Genomic DNA, 23,426 nt, shown 5'->3' with positions numbered 1-23,426 from the left:
AAGATGAAAATAATCTGGATCTTTGATAATAAAATTGAGGAATAACCATCTTTGGAGCTTCCCTTACACCATTGCTTTTTGATATGGTATATGATATGATTGATATGATATGATATAATATGATCTATATATATAAAAGGCTAAGTGACTGACTGTATGTCCATCCAATTGTCCAACCAACTGACTGGCCGGTACATATGATATGCCCTGGCAATTTAAAAATAAACATTGACTCGTGCATGCATGGTACATATAAAGCTCTCACTGGTGTCAATCACACCCATGTTTTAATTTTATAGTCCTATATTATATATACTATTTTGATATGTAGTTTTTTGTAGTAATGTAATTACTGCATGAATCTTTTAATTAATTTCCTTTCAATGTGAACAAATCTGTGCACTAGGCCACTAGTATGATATATAGTATAATATATTATAATATAATCTACAGTAATAAAAGACAAAGATGCTAATTGACCATACCTTCACTACACCCAACCCACACCCACCAGCCAATCAGAGCGACTATAGGCAAATTAACCCAACCGAGATGGCGGCCAGAAGCCACAGAGCTGGAGCAAGCAGGAGGCTTGATTGCCCAGGTGATGGAGGAAGCCAAGCTTCCCGCCTCTCCTGGCTGGCTGTGGAACTCCGCTAAAGGCAACAAAGTTTCAGTTATAGAAGCTAAATAAATCCCAGATATTGGCTTCCAGCCAGCCTCCACTGGGAACTTGGGTTGCTGGGGGCTGTGGCCAGCCTGCAAACAGCCATCAGCCCCTCACCCAGGCTGGCCAAACCCTCATGGGGTGAGGGTCCCCACTGGGTGGCTTGGCCAGCCTGCAAACAGCCATCAGCCCCTCACCCAGGCTGGCCAGGCACCACAGCGGGACTCCTACCCTGAAGGGGATGTGGCCAGCCTACAAACAGCCATCAGCCCCTCACCCAGGCTGGCCAGGCACCCTAGGGTTACCCCCACCCTGCAGGGGCTGTGGCCAGCCTGCAAACAGCCCTCAGCCCCTCACCTAGGATGGCCAGACCCTCATGGGGTGAGGGTCCCCACTGGGGGCTTTGGCCAAACTGCAAGCAGCCCTCAGCCCCTCACCCAGGCTGGCCAGGCACCCCAGTGGGGACCCCCACCCTGAAGGGGCTGTGGCCAGCCTGCAAACAACCATCAGTCCCTCACACAGGCTGGCCACACCCTCATGGGGTAAGGGTCCCTGCTGGGTGGCTTGGCCAGCCTGCAAACAGCCATCAGCCCCTCACCCAGGCTGGCCAGGCACCCCAGCGGGGACCCCCACCCTGAAGGGGGTGTGGCAGTCTGAAAACGGCCCTCAGCCCCTCACCCAGGCTGGTCAGGCACCCCAGCGGGACCCCCACCCTGATCCGGGACACCCTTCAGGGCAAACCAGCCAGCCCCCACCCATGCACCAGGCCTCTATCCTATATAATAAAAGGGTAAGATGCAAATTGATCCTAACAGCAGAGCGACCGGGAATCACTGGTCACTATGACACACACTGACCACCAGAGGGCAGATGTTCAATGCAGAAGATGCCCCCTGGTGGTCAGTGTGCTCCCACAGGGGGAGTTCTGCTCAGCCACAAGCCAGGCTGCCAGCTGCCAGTACAGTGGTGGTGGCGGGAGCTTCTCCCAACTCCTCAGCAGCGCTAAGGATGTCCAACTGCAGCTAGGCCTGCTCCCCGCTGGCAAGTGGACATCTCCCGAGGGCTCCCGGGCTGCCAGAGGGATGTCTGATTGCCATCTTAGGCCCAATCCCCCGGGGAGCGGGCTGAAGCCAGCAGGTGGTCATCCCCCGAGGGGTCCCAGACTGCGAGAGGGCACAGGCCGGGCTGAGGGACCCTCCCGAGTGCACAAATTTTTGTGTACCGGGCCTCTAGTATAATATAATAAATATAATATAATTAATATAATATAATATAATAATAAATATAATATAATCCTATATAATAAAGAGCTAATATGCTAATGGTCATGATGCCCTCATGCCATAATGACTGATCAGTAGGAGGCTGAGTGCATGGCAGGCGCTGGTGGGCGGGGTTGCGTGTGAGGTGCATGCGGGTGGGTGGGGACTTGATGCTGTGTCCCCATCCAGTGCCAGCTGGGGACTTGACACTGTGTCCCCTACCAACGGGGCTTGATGGGGGTGGGGCCGGCTGGGTCTGGGTCTCACCCAATGTGGGTGGGGCTGGCCAGGTCTGGGTCTCTTCCCTTTCAATGTGCACGAATTTTGTGCACTGGGCCAATAGTATAATAGTAAACTCCTTTCGTTTAAATAGTTTTGAGTTGAATTTCTTCTTACTTATAGCCAAGAGCATCTTAAATAATACCACAATCTTTGATGGGATCTTGTCCTCTCAATATGTTATTGAGATGTGAAACCACTCTTTTCATCCATGTCATCTGGGCTAGAAGATTATAGAAAAGAGGGGAGTGTTGAGACTGCCTTTTATGCCCAACACTGGTGTATGAGCATCTCATTCCTGTATTCTTCCTCAAGCTTTCCTTTAAAATATATATATATTTTTTCATTGATTTTAGAGAGGAAGGGAAAGGGAGAGATAGAAACATCAATGATGAGAAAGAATCATTGATCAGCTGCCTCCTGCACACCCTTACTGTGGATTTGAGCCTACAACCTGGACATGTGCCCTGGATGTGAATCGAACCTGGGACCCCTCAGTCTGTAGGCCGAAGCTTTATCCACTGATCCAAACGAGCTAGGGCCTCAAGCTTTCCTTTTGGTGTGATCATGCTCAGCTAATTCTTCTATCCCTCATAAAATGAGACCTCTAGTGGGTCCACCTCACTGACTTTCAATAAATGCCTGGCCTTTTCTGGAGTGGACAGAACTGTGGCTCCATTTTGGAATAGTAGAGCCTAACCTGTCAGTGTGACAAGATGATTGCAGTCTAAGGCAATTTGTCTGATTCCTTTCTCCCCAGAATTTCTTTGGAGGTACCTCTGACTGACTGTCCAACAGGGTTGTGCGCCCTGCATCAAAGGTCAGACTCAAAATCTTTTTGCTTAGGCCAATGATTCTCAAAGTGTGGTCTCCAGACCAGCAGCACCATGGAATTTGGTAGAAATTCAAATTTTCAGGCCCACTCCAGGTCAACTGAATCAGAAATTCTGGGGGTGGGGCCTGGCCATCTGTGACCAATGCCTCCAGAAAATTCTGAAACATGTCATATTGGAGAAACACTACCCTAGACCTTGGCTACTGCCATGACTGGTAACTGGGAGCAGGAAAGCTTCCCAGAGCTCTAACTTCATTATTTTATACTGTGAGGATCCTATCTCACTCTGTAATTATAATTCCATTGCTGTGACTATGTGATTGTCTATCTCCCTCATTAGTGGTGAGCTCCACCAGAGTGGGCATCAAGTGTATCTTGCTTTGTTATTGTATCCTCATGCCTAGCATAGTGCCTGGCACATAGTATGTATTCCCTCAACATTTGTGGAATGAGTGAAGAGGGGCACTTATTTGCCACATAAATTGTTGATGGCATATTTTGCTCCCTACAAAATTCAGCAAATTCCTAAGATGTTCAAATTGTACAATGTTTTCTCTAAGCTGAGTACAACTGATATTCATTTTCATGGTTTCCAAAATTGAAGTCAGCAATGAGAACAACTTCATATTATTCCAGAATGTGCCTTTCATTCAGCAAGCTAACATGCTAAAAAGCCATGGGTATTGGCTACTGTTCATTACAGGTTATGTCTTGAAGTACACTTGCCTTTATTCATTTTCACTAGAGCCTTGACTCTGCATAATACTAAAGATCCCAGGGCCAGTCTAAAAGGCAAAGTGCCTAAAAGGTCCTTGGTCTTTTGTTGGCACCAGCCCACCCCTACTCAATCCTTGCCCTTCAAGACCACTTTGGATTCTTCGGGGGAAATACAGATGAAAATCTGACACTGGAAAACACTTCTGCATAGCATTCTCCCTCTCCCTGTCAACTCTGAAACCAGAGATGCTGCTGCAGCTTCACTATGTGACCAGGAGAGAAGAGCTTTAATTTACAAAGGAGAAAAAAAAATTTACAAAGGAGATGGCAACTCCCCAGAAATACAGAGACTGTCCGAAAGTGGCAGGAGAGGTGGGGTGGGTGAGTTGGGGGGATGAGCAATCAAAAGGACATGGGGGCTGTCACCTGAGTGTCCTGCCTGCCTACCTCCTAAGAAATGGTTTAGTGTGTGGAATTTTCCTGCCCTAGCTACACTGGTAGAGAAAAGGTAAAATAGGTGTGTGTTAGCAATGGGGGACAGTAAAAGGGCAGGCAGGTAAAGAGACCATTTGGAGCTCTACCAATTTTGAGCCCTTAAGTCAGAATATGTTATTATTCGAGATTTCAAATCTTTCCTTGCCAGGAAAAAACCCACCTTTATACTCCCATCTACTCATTTTCTATAAAATTTCAGCCATAAGGCTTTGATCTAAGAGCAGCCTTCCTGCTATCACTTGTCAAAGGCAGGTGTAGAGGCAAGCTCTTCTCTAAATGTGTAACCCACAGAGAGTGTGTAAAGAGTGCAGGTGGGGGCAGTGTCCATCTCAGAGTCCCTGAAGTGGGAGCTTCTTCCTGCCCAGGCTCCAACCTATGCCCACTATCAGAGGTGGGGCTCAATAGCCAGACCTCAGAAATGCAATCATCCCTCATCCAGGGGCCTAAGTGCACATGGTGCCTGGTGAGAAAAGGTCTGTGATGAAGCAGCTCATGGCATCCTAGTTCCCTAGAAGGGCACTACTTACCTTGGAACACCATTGTGCATTCCAGCTCCCAAAATCCGGTGTGTGTGAATCTTCCCAGCATTTCCTCATAATCGCTTTTTGCAGTAGGCAGGGCAGGGAATGATTTCTTAAGAAAAGCCCAGAAAGAAGTCAAACTGTGATATAGGTAACATGACATAAGTCACCTGGGCCAGCAGGAGGCAAGCAGATAGAGGTTCTGCCCTTCCAACACCCTCATCATAGTAGCTCCTTCTTAACTTGATATATATTTGCCCCCACTCATCTCACTAACTGGCTACCTAATGCTTGAAGAGGTTTTTCAACAACCCTGTAATCCCAGGTCCCTGCATAATGGTGTCTGGGGAACCAGACTCCGGGGATCATTCTCTGCGTTTCTCTCCAGAGTCAGGAGGCCAGAGCAGAATAGAATGGCCTAAGATGCCTGGAAGCTCCAGAATGCCTTTGTGGAGGTGAAGTGGAAGCAATGCTTGAAGAAAGTTGAAGATATGTGTGTGTGGCTGGTCAGAATCCAAGGGTATGAGTGGGAGGCTGGGAGGACCGCTTTTAATGTGTCTGATTGCATTATGAGCATGGATGTCCAAAAAGTACCCCTAGTGTGGAATTGGGTTGTATCCACCAGAAAGCTCCAAATCAAGATTGTTTGGAGGAGGCTAGAATGTACAGAATGTACTGTAAAAGGAGCTGAATCCCTGCAGTTTACACAGTCCAGTGCACATTATCAATCCAAGGGCAACACCATACAATCCATGCTGCATACTCTTACTTAATTCATCTTCTTTATACACCCTGAGCATATTATCAATTCCTATTCAAGAATTTGCATCAGATAGTGCCGACTTGAATTTCAAATTGCTTTGCCTGGCTTTTGAGGGCTTCATACACTGATCCTACCCTTCCCTAGTCCTGTAGTAGCAAACCCATCTGCTCTGCTTTTTTGACACACTTCCTTTCAGCGGCTTCACTACTCACACTTATCCCATCCCTAGACATTTTATCTCATCTCCCTTCTCTTACATTGGAGGCAACCTGTAGCACCCAGAGAGTACAACAAACCAATGATGAGTCCTGCTCACGGGGACTCACAAGATTCTTCTCTCTCTTCCCCTCCTAGCAAACCCAGGTAGGGCCAGGTAGGTCAGGACGTCACCCTGACCATTGCAGCACGCACTGCTCTCCTTTGAGGTACAGATGACCGAAGACTTGTGCATTCACTGGCATGTTTCTTGGGTGAGATTTGTCTCCTCCATGGAATTATGGGATTCCTGAGAATAAGGACACTATGTTACTTACATCCTTACTCATCCTCCCATACAGAGACCAAGATCAGATGTCATAAATCATATTACTGCCTCAAATTCCAAGTGGTTTTGGAGGCCCTCACATTCAGAGCCAGCATGACTGCCATTATAGACATCAGATAACCAATGGCTGGCCTTTCTAGGTATTTCATCTTTGGAGTCTGTTCCAATAAAATAGGGGCTTTCAAATTCTTTGGTTGGCCTCAAATTACAGTTCTCCACAAGGGAACTCAGTAGACGAATTGTATGCAACGTGGGGCACACAACGGCCCATCTAGCCCTCCCTTGTGTGTGGGCCAATGGCTGAAGGAGCAAGTTGAAGAAGAATGCCTATCTCCAGCAGCCACCTTAGATGCTGTTCTGTCCCCCCACACCACTCTGATCCACCTCTTGAGTCCAGGGATTTTGTTCACCAACAACTGGTCGCCATCAGCCTATGGCACCTTTGGTTTAACAAATTATTTAAGTCACTACCCTTTGAGTAAGGTAGAACTCCTGCTTGCTCAAAGTAGATCATTTACTAATACTAAGGGGGTAGTTAACCTTTAGTTCTAGGAATTCACCCTTCCCAGAGCACCTGGTTCTGTAGTTTGAGTTACATGGCCTCTCAGCTTCAATCTGTACAGATGAGTAAGGCATCACTTGCCTTCCACTTGGAGGCAGAGCCTTCAGTCCCTGCTGGTCTTAGATATTTCTCTCTGGACCTTGTATCAAGGTTACGCATCAAGGTCAGACACCAGCATCTGAGTACCCCTAGATCAAGACCTTTCCTTTTTATTTTTTTCAGCATATATTGCCTGATGGGCATGCTGGGACATGTGTTCAGGACACAACAAAAGCTCCTAGGTTTCATTCCTGGTTAAAAAGTGTCAAAATCTGTTGTCCCAAAAGCACAGGTTTTTATATTTAGATGTTGTGTTTTCTAATTTGCACTAAGACCAATCCAGCCAGAGAAAACTATTGTTATACACACCTCATTTACAGAAGTGCCTACTATCTGGGTTCCATGTGTCCAATCTCTGCCCCTAGTGTGTAAATTTTTTTTTTTTTGCTTTTTACTTTATTCACATTTATCTTTATTGTTGAAAGTATTAGATGTCCCCCCCCCACCCCCACCATTGAGCCCCACCAACCTGCTCCTGTCCCCTATCCAGGCCTTCCCCCACACTATTATTTGTCTATGGGCTATGCATATATGCATGCAAGTTCTTTGGTTAATCTCCTCGCCCCCCCTCCGCCGCCCCGGCTTTGAAATACATCAGTATGTTGCATGCTTCAATGTCTCTGGATATTTTTTGTTCATCAGTTTATTTTGTTCATTAGATTCCACATATAAGTGAGATCATGTCATACTTGTCTTTCTCTGACTGGCTTATTTTGCTTAGCATAATACTCTCCAGGTCCCTCTATACTGTCTCAAAGAGTAAAATATCTTTCTACACTGCATAGTATTCCATTGTGTAAATATACCAGTTTTTTAATCCATTCACCTACTGATGGGCACTTGGACTGTTTCCATATCTTATCTATCTATCTATCTATCTATCTATCTATCTATCTATCTATCTATCTATCATCTATAACCCTAATATGCAAATAGACCTAACGGTGGAACAACTGGTTGCTATGATGTGCACTGACCACCAGGGGGCGTGCGTGGAACATAGCGGGCATTGGCAGTAGGCAGCAGAGTGTGGAACATAGAGGGCATCAGCTGCGGCGGGATGGTGGAGAGGGGGTGCCAGACCAAGGCGGGGCACCACCGGTCACTGTCACTAGGTGAACCTCTGGTGGTTACTGAAAATTCTTTGCTCCCATGCTCCACAGTCCCGCCAGGCACTTACACCTGCTGCCTGTGCCAGCCCCGCTTGCACCCACTGCCGGCGCCAGCCCTGCTCGCGCCCACTGACAGCACCTGCTCTGCTTGCACCTGCTGCTGGCACCAGCCCCAATTGTTCTGCGCCATCAGCAGGTGTGAGTGGGGCCTACACTGTCATTGCGTGGGAGCTGTAGCGGAGCTGCCAGCAGACAGGGAATCGGGGGCCATGGTGGGAGGAGCGGGGCGGGGGCACAGAGGATGGGCCAAGACCCACCCCTGTGCCCACTGCAGCCTTACGGCCCACAGTTCCTTTCAAGGTGCAATAATTCATGCACTGGGCCCCTAGTTGTAAATAACAACAGTGCTATGAACATGGGGGTGGGGGGCAATTATTCTTTGTGATTGGTGTTTTTTACTTCTTAGGATATAGTCCTAGAAGTGGGATCACTGGGTCACATGGCATTTCCATTTTTAATTTTTTTGAGGAAATTCCATTTTCCATAGTGGTTGTACCAGTCTGCATTTTCAACAGTGTACTAGACCAAATGGTCTAGTGTCTAGTTCCTTTTTCTCCACACCCTCACCAGTATGATAGTCATTCTGTCAGGTGTGAGGTGGTACCTCATTGTAATTTTCTTCTCACTGATGATTAATGATGTTGAGCATTTCTTCATGTCACTTGGCCATTTATATGTCCTCTTTGGAGAAGTTATCTATTCAGGTCTTCTGCCCATTTTTTAATTGGGCTTTCTTTTGTTTAGTTGCATAAGTACTTTACATATTTTGGAAATTAACCCCTTATCAGATGTATCACTGGCAAGTATGGTCTCCTATAAGTGGGTTCCCTTTCAATTTGATGCTGGTTTCTTTTGCTGTGCAGCTTTTTATTTTGATGTAGTCCCATTTATTTTCTCCTTTGTTTCTCTTGCCCTATAAGATGTACCTGTGAGAACTGTGCTATGTGAGATGTCAGATATTTTGCTATGTTTTCTTCTAGGATTTTTATGGTTTCACGACTTACATTTAATTATTTTATCCATTTTGAGTATATTCTTGTGCATGGTGCGAGTTGGTGGTCTAATATCTGCCTAATTATCCCAACACCATTTATTGAAGAGGATTTCTTCACATTATTGTATGCTCTTACCTCTTTGTCAAATATTAATTGAACATAATGGCTTGGGTGGATTTCTTGGTTCTGTTCTGTTCCATTGATCTATATGCCTGTTCTTGTGCCAATACCAGGCTCTTTTGATTACAGTGGCTTTGTAGTATAACTTGATATCCGGTATTGTGATCCTTCCAACCTTGTTCTTCTTTCTCAAGATTGATGTGGCTGTTTAGGGTCTTTTTTGGTTCCATATAAATTTTTGGAGTATTTCTTCTAGATCTGTGAAATATGCATTGGTATTTTGATGGGGATTGCACTGAATCTATAGATTGCTTTGTGTAGCATGGATATCTTCATATTAATTCTACCAGGTGTAAATTTTAAGGTGGAATCTTGTCCAGGGTTAAGAAGCCCAAATTAGATTTTCTCGCAGTCCGAGCTGGGGTAGGCGCTTCAAGCACCAGGGATGGACAAGAGCTGGGTTGGCAGCGAGTAGCCTACACCATTTGCTCATCCTTGCGATGAGTTTGCCCCTCAATCCCAAACCTTTCCTCAACGGATTAACAGGAAAGCCAGTAATGGTGAAACTTAAGTGGGGAATGGAGTACAAAGGCTACCTGGTATCTGTAGATGGCTATATGAACATGCAGCTTGCAAACACAGAAGAATACATAGATGGAGCCTTGTCTGGACACCTGGGTGAAGTTTTAATAAGGTGTAATAATGTCCTTTATATCAGGGGTGTTGAAGAGGAAGAAGATGGAGAAATGAGAGAATAGCATCTTTTGTGGGAAATTTCTTTTTATATACATTTCTAGACAATAAAAATTTGTTTTTTCAAAAAAAAAAAAAAGCCCAATTATATCTACTGCCTCTTACTTATCCCAAGGTTTATTTACTTCCTTACAAAGCTCCAAGTGATCAAGCAGGTATGAATTTTCCCTGTGTAAACCATGGTATTTTTCTGAACAGACTGTGTTTGCTTAAGTATTCAGCAAGTTGACCCTTCCCAACAATGCAGTGCCCTTCCACACAGGGTCATATGAAGGTGTCCTGGAGAGGAAGAACAGGATCACTTGGTTTAATATCAGCTCTTCCAGAACTAGAAGAGGTCACATGGTCCCCATGCACAATCATCTGATCTCTTTCTGCATTAAAGTACACTAAGCAAGAAGCCGCTGTGTGAGATTAGATTTATCATTAAGATTTATCTCCAGGTACTCCTTGATTTCTTCCCCTATAATCAGGTAAGCCAAGTCAACTAATGTCTGCCATGACCCTTAACCTGGCCATTCTGCAGGGCCAGGATAGCTAACATGTGGCACACCTGACAAGCTCGTCCCTTCCTAATGATTCATATAACACGGACTAAGGGGAATAGGGTAACCAAATAAAAATTAGCACCTGAAATAAATAGGCTCTGGTGGCAGACCATGCTCTGCTCCAAATCTGCTTCTTGCATTTCTTAATTGTCACCCATTGTGCAAATGACCTAACTTCAAGTCCTCTCAGAAATCTGCAAAATGGGAACAATTTATACTATGCAGGATTGCATGAGATAATCAACCTGGCCTGGACTTATTGCCAGGCACACAGCTCTATCCCACCTCACTGCTTGGTTGAGAGATGACGGATAAAACTACAGATAACTATTGTTCATTTTACAGTAAATAGTATGTCCCCAAAACTGTTTGTTGCTGCTGCTACTGACTGTAAAGTATTCAGAACTGAAACTGCAAAGTAGTAATTTTTCATTATTTTTAAAAGAAAGGTGAGAGCAAGGGCACTGAAGACCTTTAAAGGCAAATGCAGTGAAAGAGGGTTGAGATCCTAATGCAGCCGTGGGCAAACTATGGCCTGCGGGTTTGAAATGAATAAAACTAAAAAAAAAAAAAAAAAAAAAAAAAAAAGACTGTACCCTTTTATGTAATGATGTTTACTTTGAATTTATATTAGTTCACACAAACACTCCATCCATGCTTTTGTTCTGGCCCTCCAGTCCAGTTTAAGAACCCATTGTGGCCCTCAAGTCAAAAAGTTTGCCCACCCCTGTCCTAATGTGTATTCAGAAAATCACCCACTGACCATGATTATTTCTTTGTGGCCAATCAGGTCCTAACTGCTCTGAGCAGTGTCACCACAAAACAGCATGTTACCATCAGTTTTAGGTTATCTACGGTGAAAAAGAAAAGCAAATCCCAGGCAGTGGTAAATCTAAAAAACAAAACAAAACTATTTGGAATGCATTTTGTATGTGTGCAGGGGTGTGTGTGGCGCGCACACGTGTATTTTTTCTTGGCAGGAGACTTACCTTCCTAATTATGTTTCCCTTAGGCTATCATTAAAATTAGCCTGCATTCCCCAAGCACACACCACTGACAGCAGGGGTAAGGCAGCCCATAAGTGACAAGGTAAGGTCTACCTGTCTACTTGGGATTAAGTATTTGAAAATACACAAAAAATCTCTGTATGTAGATGATTGTGTACACACACACACACACACACACACACTTCCAACCATGTCATGTAAGAAACAAAATATTATAGAGTGGCAAGGAAGCTGTTGCAACATTTCCCCAAAGCCCAGAGAACAAGACCCTTTAGAAAAGTACCTTAGGTCATCACTCCCAGGCTTTATCTTCATTCTTTAACCACACCATCAGCTTTTACCTGGTAGAATTAATGCATGAAAACCTTTTTCCTTCCAACAATACTGTGCTATTTCCAGAATTCCTAACATTTCTTTAAGAAATGTCCAAAGCAGAGTAAAACATACATTTAATTCCACATGTGGACACTCATGCTGAGAAATGGATTTCTGTAGATTTTACTGATTATTGCTGAACTTAGAAGTCTCTTGAAACATTGATGAGCAAAAATGCAATCTTACATGAAAACTGAACTTGTACAGTTATTTACATATGTTAATGACTCCTTTACCATTGGACAGATAATTCATGCGGTAACCAAGATCTAGTTGCAAATTTTCCTAATATTAATTACATCTTTATCCTGTGTGACAGTTGATGCTGCTTCAAGGCATTTGGGATTGAGAAAACATTAAAAGTACTGCATTCTAATCGAATGAGTAAATTCCAGGACACATTTCCTTTGAATCATTCCCAAGCATTAATAGTGGTGTTAATATACTGTATTCTAAGAGTATGCATCCAATTGTTTTGGCCAATGTCTTCTTCACTGGGGACAATATGGAAACTACCAAAAATTAACTTTAACATGAACAGAGAACATCTTAATTGTGCACTCCGGGATTATAAAACTATACTGCCAAACTGCTCCTCGTTCAGTTCAATGTTTGTTTCTTGGAAAATTACTTAATCTGTGTAAAATGCAGTAAAAATCCCAAATGTGGTACCATGGAGAAACCATGCCTTTAAAACAGACATCTGTATCTTTTGGAAGCCACCTTCCTCTAAATACTATTTTAAGTTAAAATAAAACATAAAACATTATAGACTATAATAGTCTACATTTCGTGTAAAAAAGAGAAAAATATTCATATTTACTTGTATATGTAAAAAGAAACTTTGGAAGAAGATGTATATAAACTACGTTTATTTAGGGTATGAGGATAACTTGGCAGATGGGCAGAATTGAAAGGGAAATGTTCACTCTATACCTTTATATATATTAAACCCTGGTAATATATTACCTACTTAAAATCTAAATTAGAAAAGTAAATATTGCCTTACTGGTGGACTTGAATTCCTATATTACCATAGGTCATCTTTCAAATATTTTCCATATATATATATATATATATATATATATATATATATGAAGAAACTTAGAAGAAAATATTAAGAGTTTAAAAGTAGAAACTTAATTTGGAATGCTGTTATGTTTTTTTTTCCCACTGAAAGTCGTATTTGGTAATTTGGCATTTGCTTGAGTGATCACACACACACACACACACACACACACGCGCGCGCGCGCGCGCGCGCGCTCCTGTAGTAGATACTGTTATTAACATACTACCCTTAGCTATGCAGACTCTGACAACACAAATGGAAAAGTAGAATTTTATGCAGAACCAACTACACTTAATTCTTTTGGTTCTATAATCACAAATGATAAATTTTACTTCATGTATAAACTGTTAGATTTCTAATATGCTCTAAAGTTAAAAGATGCAAGTCAATTCTTTGCACTTTTTCTTTTATCAAAATAGTAGCTGCTAATTACTACTTTTGAAAGAAAATATAAATCTAAGACTCACAAAACATTTTTTCTTAAGATAGAGAGTGGGTGAAGGGTTTGAAAGAAAAATAATTTAGAAGTGACTTTGTAAAACACAAACCCTTCACATGCTATTAACTGAGGCTTTAGAAAAGTCAGTTCTCCTAACATAGCTTTTATTCTTCCTCATACTGTGAACTCTTCAGGTTTTAAAATATTCAACTTGCCTTTATTCTTTCTTTTGGTGGGGGGAAAGAGTGAGCCTGCCAGCTGGTAAGAAGCCAAGAGTTATCCAGTCAGACCTGAATGGAAAAATCTACGATTTGTTTATTTCATAGTTCAAGTTCAAAAGCAAGAGACAATTTAAATAATAAAAGAGTAACAGAAAAAATACAAAGAAAGAAAACAAATCAGTAAGAGTCCAGAAGAACCTTCAAGAACATTTAATTCGGAAAATGTTATTGGTTTAGAGAACTTGACTGAAAGAAAACAGCTGGGCAGAGTTCAAGGTTTTAAATTAAAAACAATCTAACAAGGTCTATGGGGATAACTCTTTGAGCCACATTTTGGAGACCAGATTCATTTCTACCAAGTAAAAGTAATAGCAGTCTAAGCTAAAAAGGAAATTCCTCACAACTGAGGTAGTTACTAAGTATCAGCACATTTTCCAAGTTCTCACAAGGCAGCTTAGCTATTTACAATCCATTTTTCCTCATACATAAATGGAGTGCCTTTTCAATTTTGTCTTCTGTGAATTGTTTAAAAAAACCACTTATACACACCAGCCAGAATATGCCTATTTTATTAACATCATGCTTTAATAAATAACTGACTACGTCTAATAAAATTAAGCCTCTGTTTACAACAGCCCCCAATATTCCATTTTGACCATTCTGCAGAATTTGGTGTAAAAAGTTGAATGAAATGTAGACCCTGAGCTATCAAGTAATTATGTTTCAATATAAAAATAGAGAATTACTCTTACAACTGAAGATTGAACAATAACATGAACAACCTCTCTGTGGGTTTTAACTTCTGTAGAATTTGTTGGGATCTTAATGGCTGTCTAAAGCAGGAAGGGACTTGCAGAATTTTCTTCTTTCTGAGGACTTTTGGGAACTCCTTTTAAAGTGATTTGCTACATTCTCATAGTTTTATGAGCTGTCATTTGTTAAGGACACATGAAAAAGGTTCCTAAGGGGCCAAGCCAGCTGTTAGTCTTTGGCCTGGGACAACAGATAGGCCTAAGCCAGTTCACCCACATGGCTAAGGGACACCGCTAAGATGTAGTCTTCTCAGCTCTACTCTCTCCACTACCCCCACCCCCCCAAAAAAACAAGAAAACATTAAAAAAAATCTGGACACCTAGATCTCCCCCGAAGTGAGTTTTTTGGTTGATGGGGTAGCACACAGCTATGAATCACTGAAAGTCATTTGCCTTTCTGATCACAGGGTGCTGAGCAAGAAAAACACGTAAGACACCTTAGAATTTCTTTTAAAAAACTGGGATGCCAAAATGAATGTAAACACAATGCACAGACAAAAGCTTTGCTTAAGTGTTAATGCTATTCCCTGAGCACAGGCTGTATACCCACCCCAGTTCTATCCCCCAGACAGCTCCCTCTCTGTGGCTGGGTTTGAAATCTGGAACACTGTAACAGGGGGTACCAAACGAGATGTTAGTCTCTTATTTCTGCCATTGGGATATCAATTCAAAGAGGGTCACGTGTGGCCACGAAGATCAGCACACAGTGACTTGTTAACTTGACTGGATAAAAAACAAAACAAAACAAAACCCACCCCTAAACAATGTGTGAACATGTGATAACTCAAACACCTTATATGGCCTTATATATTTCTAGGGAAAATGTATCAAGAATCTTTTAAATGGGTTACACTTTAGGTGGTTCAAGTGAAACTATATGTGATCTTAAGTTTATGCAATTCAACTCAACCGAGATGGGTAGTCTGCAGTCTCTTCCAGTCACCAGATATAAGTGAAATATAACATTCTTCTTAAACTGATGCTTGAATACAACCTGACAAGTGGATCAGAAACCCCTTTGTGCCTTCACATTCTGTCCTAACTTAATAATAACAAACAAAATCATCTCCTCCTCTCTCCAGATAAGGCAACTAAAACAACAGGGATACATGGAAATTTTACTGCTTGTTTGGGCTTTTTCTTTTAATAAGATAACGTGATAAATAAAACCTGCTTCTGTACAGCTATTTAATATTTCAGAAATACGTACATGTTACATGCCAAGAAAGGACCCTGGTTTTCTTGTAAGAAACAAGGTGAGATCATAATTGAAGAAAAAAACCCACAAACAAAAACAAACAATAAAGAAAAACAAGAGAGTGATAAAATCACAAATGCACAACTAACTACAGTTCTGTACCTACACCGCTAGCCACGTTTAACATGATTCTGGGGAAGCAGGAACTTACTTTATGTACAAGTCCCTTTTTCCCGCAAAACTGAATGAAAGAACAAGGTCAGAATTTTTTAAACCAGTGGCCACATAGTAAAAACTGTACATTGTTGTCCATTCATTTGAAAAGCAAAGTCACTAGGATGGTATAAAAGTGATAACTGGTGCCTTTTAACTTTCTGATGATGAACACATTTTCTCTAAGATTGAGAATTATCTCCATTCTCTCTGCATAACCAGAAACAAGATGCAGAAGACAGTGAGGAGGTAGGGCTGAGCTCCAACACGGGCACCAGCGTGGTTGGCTTTATCATTGGCATTCCTCCCAGAGTGGTCAGTTGTGTTAGACTCAAACTCCGAAGGGCACTGCTGATACTCACATCCACTTCCACTTCCTTCTCCACTGCTTTCATCGCCTATTAACAAAAAACAGAATAGAGATTTCATTCCACTTGTTCTCATCATAAGGTGTACAAGAACAATTTGTACTTTAGAACCACAAGTGCTTACTGATATCAAAGAAGTCCACATCATTCCCATTGTAAGCATTCTTCATTTTATTGGTCATAACCCGCAAAGCCATGATTTGACGAAGGATTGTTGTGTCCGGTTTACTGGTGTCAACCTGGACCTCCGGATTACTGATCTGGTTGGCTAATCCATTTCCTGTCACTGCAAATAGGTACCTGAGATGAGAAATGACCCCATTGAGATTATCAGTAAGACAAAAAGTTGCACAAGATCAAAGATTTCTGCCTAGATTCTAGTATTTGCACTGAATACAATTAATTTCCACTTCTAAATGAACCTGAATTTTTCCTTTATCTGGGTATACATCTTTTTTTTTTTTAACATCTTGTTTCTCCAACTTGACCATGACCTTTTGAAAGCTACCCATTTTGCAGAGGTTGGTGGACCAGAGTAAAGTACTGAAGTGTGGATACTTATTTAAGTTACTGAGTGTGTAGGGGAGGGACACAGGGCATCGTCAAATAAGAGAATGGATCTAGAGCTTTATGAGGCCAAGCCATTGAGCAAAGGACCACAGGCATTAAATATTTTTATATGACACTATTGGAACAGCTTGATCCCTGGTGGGGGTCCTAAAGCTAGTATGACTATTATCACAAAGTTTTGCCCAGTACAAGTAAGTGGGTACCTTCCCAAAACTTCTACAGTACAACCCATTCCTAAGAAACTCTAGAAGCCTTCCATGTTGTTGCTACCTACCCTGAATTGCTTCTTGATTGACAACTGAGGAAACCCTCCCTGAAGGTTACCCAGGCATTTAGGAAGAGAGAGATTGCAAATCCATGCAACTAAGGCTAACCTGCTTTTGCCTTTTCCATTCCAGCAGTCATCCTCATTGCCATTTCCCGCAGCCATCCTCTCATCATTGCAAACGTTGCTTGGTAGAGAGGACCAGAACTTCTTGGCCTGCTTCAGTTTCTCCTTGACATCAGTAACCTAATTAAGAAAAACAAGAGAGAGACCTCTATAAAGCAACACAAAACTACCTTATAGATGTGCCTTTTGATCATTTCTAAAGTATCTCCAGAATGACATGCAATTCATTTTCAACTTTAGTCAACAGAGAAAAATGAAGATCAAATTTATACTTAGAACTACAAAATCACTCAAATAAATTAAAAGTTGAAATATTCGGAAGGAGCTGAGCTGCCTGGATCCACTGTCCACTTACCTCTTCACTGTAACTACCATCTGAGGCCCACCAGGTTCCATACCCTGTAGATACAATAAGACACAGACTCTTCCCACAAGACTTTTATGCTCAAGCTCAACCTTATATATTGTCCACTCTGTGATACTTGCCTTTCCCTGATCTCTGTCCCCTCCTCTTTGTTCTTTCCTACTACTAGATTTTTTTAAAAATATATTTTATTAATTTTTTACAGAGAGGAAGGGAGAGAGATAGAGAGTTAGAAACATCAATGAGGGAGAAACATCGATCAGCTGCCTCCTGCACACCCCCCACTGGGGATGTGCCCGCAACCCAGGTACATGCCCTTGACCGGAATCGAACCTGGGACCTTTCAGTCCGCAGGCCGACGCTCTATCCACTGAGCCAAACCGGTTTCGGCCCTACTACTAGATTTGAAGCACATTGCTGTGTATAATGCAGTCCTGCTTACATTTTCTTATCCTTCTCCCAGCTTATCATTAACTATATATCACCTTAGTTAGTAAGCTGGAATGTCTGCATTTCCCTCTCTTTTGGGGCTTTTTCAGCATAAGGACCTATCTTATTCTTCTGAGCCACCCTGTAAATACCACAGTAGTGATAGGCTCATAGGAGATGCTTAGTAAATGCATGGTAAAACAACAGGGGGGAAGGAGTTGAAATTAAGACTTACTGCATCACATGTTCTAGGCTACATATGAACTTTCTCAGCTAGAAATGAATGAAGAAGATTTACTGACACATTCAATTTGCTTGAAAAGTTTCGCCTGAAAGACCCACACTTGTAAGCCTTCCAACTAAAAATGTACTTGGAATAAATATTTTCATTTTTTTGTCATTAAACATGGCCATTCCTGGCAAAGTGCTTACCAGTTGGTCCAAACTAGTGCCAGCTGCTGTGGTTGGGCGTTCCTCAGGGTGATATGGTCTGAAGCGAGCACTAAAGGCACTCTCAGAGATGGAACGGGAAATGCGTCCGGCTGGGAGGGGCTTTGGGGGTCCACATCCCTGAAAAACCTGCATTGGAGCAGCATGATCATATTAGGGAAGTCACATCACAAACTGGAGAGGGCCCCCAGCTCCCTTTTCTAACATCCTGCCTTCATTACCTTCTGAGACACTTGCACACTATTGTCCTGCATGTTCATAATGGCATCAGAAATCTTCACATCGATGGGATCCATGACTGATTCAATGTTGAAAGGGCCCTCTAGCCTCTCCGCCACCATTAGCATTGCATCTAACATGAGGTTTGGGGAAGAATAATACAGCATAAAAAGTAAATAATTAGTTCACCCTTAGGTAATCAGTCTGATTATTTTACTGTTTCTTGGGGGAGGAAGGCGAAGGCATACATCATAATTAATGTTTTTATATCTATTTCTATTACGCCAAACTATACTAAGTCACTATGTATTGCCAGCTACCTAAAGTGTGAAGTGGCCAGATGAATGCTTCATTCTCCAGCAAGGAAATCCAATCAGGAATCTTCCATTATACTAATTTTTCATTACTACATGTGCCAGTGGCTGTCACTGTAAGGCTCTGAGCTAGCTCCCAGCTGACAAACCAAAAGCTGGAGGCAGAATAACATGCCAGCTCTCTCAGACTTCCTAGGATCTTTTCATTTCAGGTTCCATTTACAAGAGTCAAAAATATACATCACTTAAAATCCTGGCATACCAACATGTAATTTTTTTTTAGGAAATCCTTCCAGATGCCTGAGAAAACACAAATAGAAGTATTCCTCCAAATTCTAATGACTTTAAAAAATACAATTTTTGGAATAAGAAAAACTTCCCATTTCAAATATAAGGGCCTTGATTTATTTTATAACAAAAGATGTACTGCTCTGGATGAAAACACGACACAAGAGGCAGCACACACAAACCACGTACTCACAGCATATCTTCACTGATTACTCAAGTCACTTTTACATATTGGCAGAGTCTGGAATGTTATAGCACACATTGAATCTCTTAAACAAAATATGCTGTACTTGTTTTCTTGCCACGCATGTTTGTTGGGATTATGAGATTTCGTATTTTGGCCTGATACCTATTGTGTAAAATTAAATGAAATTGAAAACGTAACCATGTTATCTCCACTTTATACTCTAGTGCTTAAAGCATGGCAGGAAAGGATGGTGAGGCCCACATTATCCACAACCTTTAGGTAGTCCAAGGACAGGGGTTAATTTCCAGAAGATTGTCTGTGTCCTCAAAGAACACTGAAGGCCACAGCTGAACTTCTACCTAAGCTTTCTAGTGAAAAGGAGTTTCAACATCAGCATATCAATGAAATCAAATTTGGTCATCAACCTTTCACCTTCAACCTAGAACAAATGCAACATGGCATTTTAAAGCACAGGGTCATTTCTCTAAACTACAATTCCGATGTCACAAACCACAAATAGATTTCCGTGAAATGCAATTTTTTTACAAGTAATAACAAATGAAGTTTCAGGTTGCATTGTGGTAAGCACCAATAAAGTGACGCTTCCAACCTCTAAGTAAAGCCTGCCAGCATGAATATACCATTGTACTAGTGGAGAGAAAAAATGCTTTTGATGTGTTAGCAAAAGGAGACTTTTGTAAACAAGTGGAGCACAACTTAAATGTGTTCATCATTGTCAAAGCAGCAGGGCTGCCACGTACAGAAAGCACATTCCTTCATAGCTGAGAAGTCAGCTCTTGCTCCAAATAAAAATATTATGAATAGACAGATAATAAACATCCAAAAACGCAGAATTTAAACAACAGAAAACAGCGCATTTTGTAACTACTTATTCCCCTAGTGGTGAGGAAAGGCCAGATCACTAATGTGTTTGTGAAAGACTGAAAAGAAACATAAACCCCAATTCACTGGCTGTTTGGCGTCTTTGTAAACTCTGAGCCGGCCATACAGAAGGGCCTGGGAATAGAGAGTGAAGCTGGGCCTTTGTTGGGGCCGGTGCCATGGCGTTGCGTGTTGCGAGGCTGAAGAATGCGAATGAGGGCGAATTCTGCTTGTGGCCTGTAGCCCAGGAGCCAAAGCTGCCACTAACCCCTGGGGAAAGTCATGATTGGTTATCAACTGGGCTCTTCCTTGCAGCAGCCAGCCCTGACTAGAAATACCAATCTCAGTCCAAAGATGGTTGGTTCGGAGTTTTGGTTTTCTTCTGGTTGAACTAGGCCACAGGTCTCATTTACAGGATATTTGATTGTGTGCCTTCTGTCAGGAATCGGCTGGTGTCTCCACCAGCAATCCCAATATTCCAATACAAAATTCCCACAGGCAGCAACATGTGACATTAATAAGGTTGGCAAGAAGTCCAACAATGTTAACACTAATACAGTATGTGATGGAGGACAAGTGGGACCTAAGCATAATTTATGAATCTCTAGAAACTGACTTTTTTGGTTGGAGGTGGAGAGCAGGAAGTCTTCAAACTGAAGGTTTCATAGAACGAATCTCTTACAAAACCAAGTCCAAGGTGTTTCAAAAAGTTGGATCCACCTTGATAAAGGTTGATGATACTTTAATAGATGCAGTTAGAGAGAGGAAAGGAAGGGCATGACAACCAGAAGGCAGATTTGGAAAACTCATTCTTAGTCTCTTAACGGGTCTAGTCCAGTGGTTCCCAACCTTTTTGGCCATGCCCTACCTAAGCATCTCTAAAATTCGAATGCCCCATGTGACATATAATTCTTATTATTCAAAAAGTGAACTCCTATTCACATGGAAGAAACCTTAAAGGCCATTAACTTGGTCTAAACAAGCTTCCAAAGAACATGGCATCCATGAAAGAGAAAAATAAAAGAATGAAAGGACAGTTGAAGTACTGAAGAAGAAATCACTAAGAAATTGTTTAAAAATTGTCCCCCTTAAAAATCAAATTGCACCCCCTGTGGTGCGTGTACCCCATGTTGGGGACCACAGGTCTAGTCCAACTGCAGGATTTCAGTGCTCAGGATCTCAGCACTGAGTTGCTCCCCGCCCCAGCAACAAAGCCATCCCTCCTCACTAGGGAAAGCGATTCCTTTTACACTGGCCTCACGACTGGACTGGAAGAACAAAAGGCAGTTTCCCGACTTAACCCCAAGATCTGATTTAGAGAAGTGGGAGAAAAAAAACCTTTGACCATTCATTAACTGCAATCATATAAAGGGGAAAGAAAAATTCCTTACAAAGAAAAAAAAAACCTTACAGCACGTATGGCAGAGGCATGTAAATTGGGGCTGAATTCTGCAACCACAGAGCAAATTAATTAGACCTTTGTGAAAATTCATGAAAAAGCACCGGAGATTAACAATGTCTATTATTCTTGGCCTTTTATATCAGCTTATTAAAATAAAGAGTAAAATACCCATTAAACATAAAGTTTAAATACAATTATACACCTCAGCCCTCCAAAAAGTATCATTTAAAATAACTGAGGAAAATTAACTCAGAAATTCTACCAATTTCTACTTGGGTTTAATTTTACTTATTGAAAGATAACAAATGTCATTTTTAAAACACACAACAAGAACTTAAGCCCTCCTTGTTTAGGTAATCTTACTGAGAATATTTATTAAGCAAGCCAAGTATGGTTTTGATTTCATATGAACCTGCAAACTCTTGGAAATATATGTATAAGAATTTGTATTTTAATACAGGATATGAGTTATAGTTTTGGCCAGAATATTAGAATAATAGGATAGTGCAAATGGCATGCCCTTCTGCACCTTATTATTGATGTGTCTGTAGAAAAGTCAGCAAAACTAGATCACTGTCACCATACATTTTTTGTACCATGTGGCAAATTCTACTCCTTTTGCCCAGAGAACTAGTGGGCTAGAAGTTATAGGGGAAAGTGAAAAGGCTATCAACTTAAAACAAATAAATGTAGCACAAATAAATTGCAAACTTGACATTTGGGTATGGGGTGACAGTGGGACTAAAAAAAGAGAAAGAAAAAACATCAACTTTAGATCTACAAGTGCCATTGGGCTTTTATTTCCATTTGGAATATTTTAAAGCAACACTCTCTCCCATGCTTCATTCTCTGGGCATGATGTGCCATTTGTGAGTGTATGTCTTTGCTGGTTTTACGCCTTCCCTTTCATGGGATTCTGCTTTTCTGTGCATAGAAGATTTTTTTTCAGGTCTTCTAGCTTTGAGCTATTTAGGCTACAATTGTGCTGAAGTGCTTAATATTCACATCTTTTTCTTTCCTGTGTCAGTGTTAGCAAGAATCTGTTGGAGCCAATTTATTGATGCACTTTCAAACAGAGTTAAAATGATAATTAGCTCTCTTGCAGACTAAAAAGCATTCCCCACAACCAATCCCCACCCCACCAAAAAAAAAAAAAAAAAAAAAAAAAGCCAGCACATTGCATACATGTTCTCGTGATGTGGACAAATAAGTGAAAAATAGATGCTTATAAAAATACTCAAATTCTGCAATTATGCAAATGTGACTGGGGATGGGAAAAAATCTGAGTCTGTTCATATGAGCTATTAGTATGTGTGTGTGGTCCAACTAGACCAGCCGTGGGCAAACTACGGCCCGCGGGCCGGATCCGGCCCGTTTGAAATGAATAAAACTAAAAAAAAAAAAAAAAGACCGTACCCTTTTATGTAATGATGTTTACTTTGAATTTATATTAGTTCACACAAACACTCCATCCATGCTTTTGTTCCGGCCCTCCGGTCCAGTTTAAGAACCCATTGTGGCCCTCGAGTCAAAAAGTTTGCCCACCCCTGGACTAGACCCTCAGTATTAGGAGCTTCAACACTGATGCTTCAGGACTAACATGTGTATTTGGTAGGCATCAAGGAGTCAATGAGTGGATATTTAAATCATCCTTAATTTATCCTTCCCCACAAATCATAATTAACCCTCTTAGAAACTGGCCACTTCACTACACTGCTGTCTGGGTCCCAGTAATGGCTTTGTAGGTTTTAAGTATATGCAAGAATATTTACCTCTAAAATTATCAAGGTAAACATTTTTCCATCTCACCAGAGCAGCCTGTTATTGTTAAATCCTCTATAGAAAGAGAACCCCCTAAATTTCTAGTCATATTTCACTTAATCCAAATATCCAATG

At 41.6% G+C, this 23,426-nt stretch overlaps 2 protein-coding genes across 2 annotated transcripts in view; one reads left to right on the top strand and one right to left on the bottom strand.

Annotated features, from left to right (window-relative positions):
* Positions 1-9,519: 9,519 nt before the first annotated feature.
* LOC118654026 (small nuclear ribonucleoprotein F-like) lies at positions 9,520-9,804 on the top strand. Its single transcript, XM_036305143.1, has one exon. The coding sequence runs from the start codon at positions 9,532-9,534 to the stop codon at positions 9,787-9,789; it is 258 nt and encodes an 85-aa protein (XP_036161036.1). The 5' UTR covers positions 9,520-9,531; the 3' UTR covers positions 9,790-9,804.
* Positions 9,805-13,637: 3,833 nt separating this feature from the next.
* The window catches only part of GPC4 (glypican 4), a 119,946-nt gene continuing 110,157 nt past the window's right edge, over positions 13,638-23,426 (bottom strand). The window contains exons 5-9 of the mRNA XM_036304623.1: positions 18,460-18,590; positions 18,221-18,367; positions 16,979-17,115; positions 16,159-16,334; positions 13,638-16,064 (exon numbers count right to left, since the gene is read on the bottom strand). Of these exons, the coding sequence (XP_036160516.1) occupies positions 15,862-16,064; positions 16,159-16,334; positions 16,979-17,115; positions 18,221-18,367; positions 18,460-18,590 (794 nt within the window). The 3' untranslated portion in view covers positions 13,638-15,861. The remainder of the gene's footprint in view (positions 16,065-16,158; positions 16,335-16,978; positions 17,116-18,220; positions 18,368-18,459; positions 18,591-23,426) is intronic.

This window comes from Myotis myotis, unplaced genomic scaffold (assembly GCF_014108235.1).
Source record: "Myotis myotis isolate mMyoMyo1 unplaced genomic scaffold, mMyoMyo1.p scaffold_m19_p_4, whole genome shotgun sequence".
NCBI lineage: Eukaryota > Metazoa > Chordata > Mammalia > Chiroptera > Vespertilionidae > Myotis > Myotis myotis.
The sequence above is the reverse complement of the archived record's forward strand: the minus strand, read 5'-3'. Positions and strand labels throughout refer to the sequence as shown.

Bases quoted from the DNA above. Each gene is read 5' to 3' on its own strand.
- LOC118654026 (XM_036305143.1), top strand. From the start codon at position 9,532: ATGAGTTTGCCCCTCAATCCCAAACCTTTCCTCAACGGATTAACAGGA.